The sequence below is a fragment of the Apium graveolens genome, chromosome 2 (assembly GCF_009905375.1).
Source record: "Apium graveolens cultivar Ventura chromosome 2, ASM990537v1, whole genome shotgun sequence".
NCBI lineage: Eukaryota > Viridiplantae > Streptophyta > Magnoliopsida > Apiales > Apiaceae > Apium > Apium graveolens.
The window spans coordinates 32,629,935-32,641,211 of NC_133648.1; the positions used below are offsets into that span (position 1 = coordinate 32,629,935).

General features: G+C 33.8%; 1 protein-coding gene across 1 annotated transcript; it reads left to right on the top strand.

Annotated features, from left to right (window-relative positions):
- Positions 1–261: 261 nt before the first annotated feature.
- LOC141707249 (anthranilate synthase alpha subunit 2, chloroplastic-like) lies at positions 262–7,331 on the top strand. The gene is made up of 11 exons (XM_074510298.1): positions 262–529; positions 797–981; positions 1,519–1,708; positions 2,284–2,435; positions 3,000–3,115; positions 3,203–3,449; positions 3,543–3,599; positions 4,316–4,468; positions 5,263–5,343; positions 6,002–6,088; positions 6,555–7,331. Exons 1-11 carry the CDS (start codon positions 391–393, stop codon positions 6,876–6,878), a joined length of 1,731 nt encoding a protein of 576 aa, XP_074366399.1. The 5' UTR covers positions 262–390; the 3' UTR covers positions 6,879–7,331.
- Positions 7,332–11,277: the final 3,946 nt, after the last annotated feature.

Below are 11,277 nucleotides of genomic sequence, written 5' to 3' on the forward strand. Positions count from 1 at the left end.
ATTTTAAAAATATAATATACCTTGATAAATAAAAATTTAAAATATTAATGAAAACCCGTGCATCGCACGGGATTTAGGCTAATAATAATAATAATAATAATAATAATAATAATAATAATAATAATAATAATATAAAGTAAAACACGACTAAAACCTCAAAATTACCTGAATCAGCAAAGCCAGTGTTATTAGAATGTTAAATTTAACATTAATTTAAATTAAACTAAATTGTTACTGCTAAATTTATCAAGTTGAGGCTGCGCTGCCTGTGAGTGACCAAAGTATACTCAACTATACAGAAGACGACATCACATGATTCACATCGCAAGCCTGCATTTTTAACTTTCTCTACCCCCCTTCTCTCTACAGAAGACGACATCACATGCTCCAATGGAAACCCTAGCTCTCTCTCCCTGTTCTCTCCCGCCGTCGCATCTCCGCCGCGAAACTCTCTCCCTCCCTCTCCTCCACACTCACTCCTCTCGCCTCCGTACTCTCAAATGCTCCGCACTCTCCCATCCCTCATCAGGTCTCTCTCTCTCTCTCTCTCTCTCTCTCTCTCTCTCTCTCCTTCTCTCTCTCTCCCCCTTTCTCCCTCCCTCTCTCTTTCTCTCTCCCCCTCTCCCTTTCTCTCTCTTTCTCTCTCTCTCTCTCCCTCCCTCTCTCTCTCTCTTTCTCTCTGTGTGTTTCAAACACACACATTGTATCTTTGTCTTAAATGTGTTAAATAGAAACGTATGAATGTATATATAAATTTTGTAATTGATTGAGTGATATGTTTGCTGTATGTATGCAGTTGATCAATCAGTTAAGTTTAAGGAAGCTGCGAAGAACGGGAATTTGATTCCGTTGTATAAGTCGATATTTTCGGATCATCTGACTCCGGTGTTAGCGTATAGGTGTTTAGTAAAGGAAGATGATAGGGATGCTCCTAGCTTTTTGTTCGAGTCGGTTGATCCCGGTTTGAAGGCTTCTAGTGTTGTGAGCATTCCTGTTTATATAATTTTCGTATAATCAGTGTTCTGAGTATTCCTGTTTATAAAGTTTTTGTATAATTAGTGTTGGGAACATTCTTATTTAAATAATTTTTGAAAGATTTTATGTATCCTTTTAATTTAATTGAATTAGACCTCCATCCAGAATGTTGATGCTACAATTATCTTATGAATGTTATGTTACTGACGGTAGCTAGTGTTAGATAAAGCTCGAAAAATGAGCTCTGCAGGGCCAAAAAAATTTCAACAAAATTAGTGTATTATTTGTGCGTGTTTACATAGCGTCTAGACGATAAGAAGAGAAGAACAGTTGAATTGCCTTTAGAGTGTTTTCTGCTTATCTGGAAAGTTTAGTGTGTGGATTGAACTTCTACCTGGAAACCTTAAAACTAAGAAATCCCACGTGAAATGATGATATGATATTTTGGCTTCAGTTTTGATAGTTTATACTGAAGTTGATACTTTTATAATTTAGGTTTTTTATTTATGTGTTGGTTGTTTACTGCTGAATTGGCCATGTTAGGGGCGGTACAGTGTGATTGGAGCACAACCAACAATGGAAATTGTTGCAAAGGAGAATGTCGTGACAATTATGGATCACCGTAAAGGGAAGAGGACGGAGGAGATTGTTGAAGATCCCATGGTTGTTCCTAGGAGGATTATGGAGAGCTGGACACCCCAACGTGTTGATGAGCTTCCCGAAGCATTTTGCGGTGATACTTTTGGACTTGTACTCTTATGTTTATTACTTAAAATTGGATTTGTAGGTTACATTGGGAAAAAGCTTCAAATTGTGATTATAAATGGGAGCCTTTAGAATCAATTAATTAGATGACATTTACTACAGCATAATTTTAAATCATCCCTTACAAATTTCAATAGCGTGACATGGAAGTCAGGGTTGGATGGAATTTTGTTATGCTAATTTCTTATGTCAAAGAATTCTGAAAGAAGAACACATGAATAAACTCAAATTTTTTATCCTTGCATTAAATATGTGCTGCACATGAATATGCCAGTAGCCCTTTGGCCCCATTAAGTAATTCTACGTCAAGTTTTGCTGCATACAATTATGTTTTTAATTGTTCTTTTATTGGTGTGTGTGTATACTTCCAATGTTTTTTGGTTGTGAATATGTAATTAGTGCTTTGTCAAATAACCCATAAAAGTAAGCTTCACAAAGGTGATTTAAACATAGTTGCTTTATTTATTTTATATCAGCTTGGTAAAATGTGTGGGGTATTTGCTGCTATGTATTAATTCAGTAGTGCACTTTCTTTCTGAATAGGTGGTTGGGTTGGTTATTTCTCATATGACACTGTACGCTATGTAGAGAAGAAGAAGCTACCTTTTTTGAATGCTCCAAATGATGACAGAAACCTTCCTGATGTTCATCTTGGACTTTATGATGATGTGATTGTGTTTGATCATGTAGAGAAGGTTCTACTGTTTAAAGATTTATCCAATTTGAAAATTTTGGCATTGTGTTTCTATTTTAATGGGTGAATCTTATATTTACATTTTACGTAGAGTTCCTAATCAATTTATTAGTCAAAGTGTATATATTTTAGATAAAGTTGTTTCTACATGCGATGACTATCTTCTTATTGATTTCATTCTGGAAGAAAAACGTGTATACATTGAGATGATAAAAGTGGAGACATGTTAATTATTTAACTCCACTGTTATAGGACCCTCAGTGAGAAATGAATAGAAGAAACAAACTTGAACATTTATTTATCATTAAACTAAACCGTAAAGCTATGCAAATATAAAATGTCATAATAGTTACAAAGCTTGACATCATATGTGAATGTTCTTTGAAATTTTTATTGTTCAACTGCCTTTCAGAAGTATTCTCATTCCCCTAATTAAGTATTGTCAAGAGTTTGCTTATATATGTGAATATTATTACTAGTTTATGCTCTGAAACTTCAATTTGTTTACTTTCTCAAGTATCCTGAGTTTATCGGTTAACTGTTATCTTCCGCTTTACAACTACAGAAGGCATTTGTGATACACTGGGTTCATTTGGGTCGGTTTGCTTCTGTTGAGGAGGCATATAATGATGGAGTAGACCGCTTGGACACTTTAATGTCTAGAGTGCATGATATAGTTCCGTAAGTAATCTTAACTTTGAATATAACACCCATCATTTCTCAGTATGTATACATCATGATTATGTTAGATTTGTTCGGCAATCTCAGGCCAAGGCTTGCAGCTGGATCAATTAAATTATCCACCAGTCTCTTTGGTCCTTCTCTGAAGAACTCATCTATGTCAAGTGACGCATACAAAGAAGCGGTCTTGCAGGCTAAAGAACATATCTTGGCTGGGGATATTTTCCAAATTGTACTTAGCCAGCGGTTCGAAAGGCGAACTTTTGCTGATCCATTTGAGGTGTACAGAGCATTAAGAATTGTCAATCCCAGTCCATATATGACTTATTTACAGGTCTGTATGTCTTTTAAATAACTTAATTAATAAGGTGTCTAAAATTCTATATCTTTGTCTATGTCAGTTCTTATTAAATTTTATTTGAATCAGGCCAGAGGGTGTATTCTTGTTGCATCAAGTCCGGAAATTCTTACCCGCGTCAAGAAGGTATATATCATATTGACAACTTGATGTATGATAGATTTAAGAATTGAATAAAATTAAAAGTATTGCAAGATTGAACCGCTAAACAATCTCTAACAATAATTTCAGTTATAAATTCAATATTATTACAATAGAAAGTCTTTTAAGACAGAGGTACAGTTCAAAATACTAAGAGTAAAACCCTAACAGACCATAAACAACTGGGATTTTTACCAAAAAAACTAATAACTACAGTCTACATAACTCATATGGGCTTGACGGTCCCGGGGGTAACCTCAAAGTAATCACTCGAGGTTAAGACAAATTATAATACAAGATTAAGGCAATTTTTCTAAATACAGGGGTGACTGATGAGCTCTATTATTACAAAATTCCATTTGGTCTTCAATTGAAAATTCTTATATATTGGATATAAGTCCCTCAGGGCCATTTTTTTCTACTAATATTCTGAAAATTATATATGTATATAGGTGGGTGTTCAAATGAGAACCCAAATTAGAATAAGGACTAAGACTGAGAACCAATTCCGGACTTATATTTTTTATACACTTATAAAATGTAAACCACATTATTAAGCTTATACATCTCTCCACCAACAACTACCATCAAACCACATATATCAAGCTGATCCAATTCTCCAGCAGAAACTACCATCTTATTTAGTGTAGGTATTCTAACTTGTGACAGCAACATATATTCACATGTTCAACTCTTGGCAGAGAAAAATTACTAATCGTCCGCTTGCTGGAACTATCAGAAGAGGAAAAACACCAAAAGAAGACTATATGCTGGAGAATCAGCTTCTGCATGATGCAAAGCAATGCGCTGAGCACATTATGCTTGTTGATTTGGGCAGGAATGATGTTGGAAAGGTTAAGGCTTCTGCTTCCATTAATTTACCTAATTAATTATTACTAGTAACTACAGAAATTGTATCCTGCACATCTTCAAGTGATTGTTAGTCTCACACACTCACCAAGAGCATCCTAAAGGTAATTAGAATCTTAGGGAGTAATATATATTGTAGTCACTATGAGTTTACGACTATTTTCAATGCATGAGGATTTCCATGGGTTTGTTGAGCATATATATGTAAGTTGTAACCACGGGCATAGATCTTTGCTGTGTAATTAATGTTAATTTGTTTCATAACCACAGTGACCTTAAGGTATAAGAAAAGAAGAGCAGGTTGTTCGATATACAAAAGACAAACAATCTTAAATAATAATTCTAGTTACTAATTTAAATGTAACCCCCCTTCGACTCGTTAAATTTTCAAAACTACTATCTTTAAGTCTATGTTTTGGTTAATGCCTTAGCTTTCAGCTATGATGATAAATAATAGTGGTTTGTCATGCTTCTGTTTGATGGAAATGTTGACAACCTTGAGTTTGCGGAAAGTATTAGAGAATATTATACTTTAGCTACTGTATGTTTTTTTGTGATGTCAGTGTAGTTGGAGTTGCAGAGTTCCAGATTATCACAAATTCCTGGAATATTGAAAGTATTAGACTTACTAAATGTGTCTTTAGTCCTAGCTTGAAGATTGTGCTGCTTCGACACATATTCGCGCACCAGTTGCTGTTTTCTATTTGCTTGAATAGGACCTTGAGCCCTTCGTCAAAATTATGGAAACAGGTGTATAACAAAGAGGCTGTTTTTGCAGGTATCAAAATCTGGTTCCGTAGCTGTTGAAAAGCTTATGAACATTGAGCGATATTCCCACGTTATGCACATCAGCTCTACAGTAAGTTCTTTATCTTTAGATGCTAGATGACCATCTCTTCCACTCCCTAAGGTGTTGGGATAAGCCACTAAATTAATCATGTGTTGTCAAGAGTTCCCTCATTCGAAACTCTAATATGGGCAAAGAGTGGGTCAATACCAATTCCCTACAAAGGTCCATAACAATTGTAAGAACTTTTGAAGTACAAAGAACCAAACTCAGGACACCAAGTAAACTAAGCTTGGATTGCATGTTAGTTGATGTTGGGAGAAGCCACTGATATGACTCATATACCTGGTGAAAGAGTCGTGACTTTATTTTTTTAAGGTAAATCTTTTTTTAAATTTTTTTAGAAGTTTTATCAAGTGTCACCCAACTATATGTTTTTAAAAATAGATACACGTCATTCTATTTGCAAATACAGAATTAAACTATGGTGCATGGTGGAATGTAAGGAGCAGTCAAAACTAGGTACAGAATGTAATTGAAACAAAATTCACATTTCAACCCCCTGCCCTCCTGCAGCTCTATAACAAATTTAATCCAATATTTGTATATCAAGTAAAGGAAATAAATTACTTTCTGATCGGTATTATGGAAACACACAGGAAATTCTTACTACTTGTATTGTAACTGGGACTTATGCAGGCACTTCATCACTATTGTCTTAATTTGACAGGTCACAGGAGAGCTTCTTGACGGTTTGACTAGTTGGGATGCTCTGCGTGCTGCACTGCCTGTTGGAACAGTTAGTGGAGCCCCAAAGGTGGTTCATTCTTTCTCCTTTTACGCATCGTAAGATGCATACATTATAATTTTTTGTAATATTTTTCGAAATAATGGGTGATCCTAACTGCTGCGTCTGCAAAGTTTACGTCTGTTGCACTATAATATTTTAAGTTCCAATGGATATGGATTGAACAGTAGGAATCATATGCTCAGGAAATTAAAATATATGAAAGTATGAATATTTTCCATGTAATATAGGATTATGAATATTTAGATACCTTGATATAAATTGAATAAAACATGGACTTACAATGGTTGGTCAGTACCAGTCCAAAAAGTCCTCAAGATGGACCTTTAAGATGTTCTGTAAGTGGTGGCATAAAAGAAAATTTATTTTGCGGATACCTATTTGAATTCAAGCATGTATAAACACTGTATTACTTATTTCGTGGATCCATGTAGGTGGTGGCTTTATGTTTTGTTATTGTCATGCTGTAATACAGGTGAAAGCCATGGAATTGATTGATCAGCTGGAAGTCACGAGGCGTGGACCATACAGTGGCGGTTTTGGTGGCATATCATTTTCTGGTGATATGGATATTGCCTTGGCTTTGAGGACCATCATATTTCCGACTGGTATGCGTCATGACACCATGTATTCATACAAGGATGCAAATAAAAGGCGAGACTGGGTTGCCTACCTTCAAGCTGGGGCAGGAATAGTGGCTGACAGTGATCCTGCAGATGAGCAGAGAGAGTGTGAGAACAAAGCTGCAGGTCTTGCTCGTGCCATTGACCTTGCAGAGTCTTCATTTGTTGAAAAATGAATAATAGCATTAAGATGAAACGAGATGTGGAGTCTCAAGTCAAAGAGGTATGAATTGCAGGCAATGTGATGAAATCACAACCTTTTTGTAGTTACAGAAGAATTTGAAGCCAGTATATCTTCTGATGTGCTATCGCCCAAAGATTAGTGCATCATTTAACAGTGGTTTTTGATGCAGTTTTTTTAAGGCGGCGTGAGGATTGTTTCTACTTCTAAAGTTTTTTTTGGGAAGGGGAGGGGGTTCAGTTTTGTTCCGAAGTTTTTTTTGATACAAGAACCGTTAGGACAACAGACTTTGGTAAAATCAAAGTTGCAAGTGTTCTTTAGTAGCGGTCGTGTATGTCCCAATTGTAAGGAGAATACAGTTGACAGCTTGCAAATGACTTGGATAGGTGATGCGATGTTGAAATATACGGATATGACAAATTAAAGCAACTCCAATAGCTATTCTGTATACAGTATCCCCCTAAGTTATTTTTTTTTTTTATGAAATTAAGACAAAAACCAACTCCAACCCAATCTTAATCTCTCCCTAGAGACTTAAGAACTCTAAATCCTTCCTCGTTATTAATAATGAGTATACATTGTCTCCTAAATAAATTTTATATTATATATAAGTCTATTATATTGGAACATGGGTTTTACCTTATTTAGTAAATTACTTATAAGCCCTGTAATTTAAATAGAATGAAAATATAATTTTTTTGATTGGAATTGAACCCAAGACCTCAAGGATAGACTTAAAATTACATCTACAACCATTGCACAAACATAACAATAAATAAATTTGTTTAAAATCATTAACTATATTTCTAGGTAGCTCCTTTAATATGTTAATTTTTTTTTAATAATTAAATTTGTGTATATTATATAAAGGATGTGAATATGTAATAATTAAAATTCAAGTTTGACAAAGAATAACTTACAAGAATCACATATTAAATTTTATATAAAATACGCATACATTATATCATCTATTTTACTTGTTATATTATGGCACTAGCCGTGATTTAGTATATAAAGAGCCCGAGTAGTTCATTTGATGAGCTGTCAATAGTCACATAAACATTTACCGATATTATATGTGGTTAAAGGTGTAAGGATCAATGTTATGTATCTTAGAAATATGATTATTTATAATGAAGCATTACTATTTAGTACGGAATCACTAAATTGCATCCATGACCAATTTTTTTTTAAAACAATTTATAAAATATTAACACAAATTCAAAAAATTTAGAATCATGACATTCAAAAACATTAATCGAAATTGGTGGATATATCATAAATTTAAGAGTAAATCGTCTCATATATCATCACATATATCGCTATTATATCAACCATCCCAGTCATTATCACCATACTCTAAAAGGAATTAAATTATGATACTTCAAAGAAATGTTATTAGGGATGAATGAAATTTTTTTGTGGGAGGAAGGATGGACAAATATGAAGTTATCAAAGGATGAAAGAGATGTAGTTAAGTAGAAAAATAATATGCATATATACGGAGCAGATTTAAATATAGTATGGTAACATGAGTGTAGTTGGAGAGTAGCCGAAATGACGAGAAATGAGAAGACCAATAAATAAATTGGAATAAATATAGCGTATGAAAATTCTTAAAAGTGATGATAGATCTATTAAAAATATCGTGGCTAAGATTTTTAATAGTTAGAAATGAGAGACTTAAATTGTGTCCTGGTCCTCATTTTAAGCTGAATTCTCATTTGAGTTTGTGGGTATATACAATTTCATAATTTATACGTAATATGTGTGATTTGTATTATAATTTATAATCTATATAATATATTTTATTTTTTAATTAAACAATCTCAATTACATAGAAAGTGCCGATATTACATCTAATTTTTTTTAAAAAAATTAATAATATTTTTTGGAAAACAATTGTCCTCGTACTTAAGAAATTAAGTATGGTTAACATACAAAAAATTATTTCTATATAATATAGGGGAGTAAATAAAATTTACAAAATAATAATTTTCAACTAATATCACGTAGAAGATGGTATAAACTAATGATTCGTACACCTAATTAACAATCCTCATACGGTAATATTTAAAATATACATTTATTATCATGTAATGTTAAGATCCATAATTTCTTATAATATATATAATATAATTGACTACTAAAATAATAATGCAACTTGTGTTTTACAAGACTTCTCAATTCTATCATTACAATCTTTCAAATATTAAAATGAAGAATGTACATGTTTTGGAAATATCAATATACAGTTCTTATTAAAATAATTCATGTTTTTGGGTCGGGAATTTCGATTGAACTGCTGCTAACAATCGACATTTAATTAAATCGTGAAATATGAAGTTGATTAATATAAAAAATGAACTGGGCTTATTATAACATTTGCAAAAAAGTAAAAAATAAATTTTAATTTGCACGGGCTATAATGCTAGTTTCCTTTAAAATCTTGTTAGCATTTTCCTCCATATTGTTGATATTTCCGTCCTTTTTGCTACCTTCTGTTCATCTTTAATCATTGTTCAGTTTACTTCAACTTATCGGGCATGGATGATATTGATAAAAATGTAACATATTTTTTCAATATGTTAGACAACACCTACTCCAAATATATAATGTACACAAGAACATGGTGGTGAAGAAAGTGAAATCATATCTGTCAATATGCAAGAACTTACAATTTTTTTATGTATTTAACATTGATCTATATACCACCGTAAAAAAGAGGGAGATGTGTATTCTAATTAAACAGAGACGACTCGATGGTTTAACAAAATAAGTACGATGCATGCTAACATGTGACGCTTGGATTCAAACAAAGAAGTTACTACGGTATGTGAGTAAACAAGTCATTATACGAACGTAAATGCTCTGAGAATAATATTATTGACGGGGCATTGTAATCTCATGTGCCTGCAAGATGACATTATAATCTCACATTTACGAAATGGCATTATGATCCCATGTGTTTACGGGACATTTCAATCCGGTTACAATAGTGCTGCATCTAAATAGTATGTGGAAAATTGAAGGGCTTACCTCCCCCGAGGGCATGCATGTCCATGTCCTCAGTGGCCATAGGCCCAGCCTCCGTAGCCATAACTTTCGAAAACCATTGGCATCCCCACAATCTTATTCTTTGACCCTTCTTTCTACACGTGTCATTCACGTGGACACCCTGTCATTCTTTTCACTTTCCATATCTTTCACGTGTCCCGCTAGCACCCTTCCCTGCCTTCCACGTGTCTCATTAACCTTTAATAGTCACCTAACTACTATTCTAGAGAACACCTGGCTACTAGTAGGGGGGATAAAAAGGAAAGTCCCACAAGAGAAACACAGACAATGAAGAGATAGAAAAAAAGACCAATTCTTACGGAAAAATACAAAAAACCAGAATCACCACCATCAGTTTGGCGCCGTCGCCGGGGATCTGACAAAGAATACTCTCCAACACATCACAACGACACCATTTCTTATCCCAAAACACCTGAAAAGATGAGTAACGAATCAGACAACGAATCTCACTCCTACGGAAACTCTTCTAAAACGCCTAATGATTCACCTACATATAACATATTATTCAACTTGAGAGCTCAACAAAATTATATGCAAGAACAGATGGATCATTTGACAACCTAGATGGACGCAAATCAGAAAGAAGCCTACCATTAGACCTGGCCACTTGTGCGGGCTGGGCGATCCGGGCCGGGCCGCACACGGGTTGAACACTGGTAACCTTAACACTGAACCGACCTGTTGAATACGAATCGGGTTCGGGAAGAGTTTGAACCGGGAAACAATAGCTCGTAACCGACACGCGAATAATCACAGTTACAAGCTGAGCAGGCTGCGCGGGCTATGCACGAGCTGTACAGGCCGAATTATGAAAAGCACAGCAGTCAGGAGACTCTAATTCCTAAATATTAATATATATATATATATATATATATATATATATATATATATATATATCAAACTGGTAGTCAGTGTAGTGCACTAGTGGTAGGGTAGGTAGTATATTAATAATAGTTCTAGGCTTCTAGCATTATGTGGTAGAAGTTCTAACAGAGTAGACTAGACCACAATTAATTAATTCGGTTTATGCCACCACAATTATCTTAAATAATATATTTCATATTTTATAATTATTTTGATTTTCTTATTTGGTTAAAATAGTATAAAATCTATTAATTCTGAAATGACGTACTTGTTTAATTTTATTATTTTGATATTTTTTGGGTTAAAAGAGGATGACACCTCGTATAAATTTTATTAATTGAAAAAGATTACAAATGATGTGAGACGCCTCATCTATAAAAAAAACGGAACAAATCGCATCAAACATTAAAAAATTACAAATTAAGTAAACATTTTTTTTAATAATAATTACA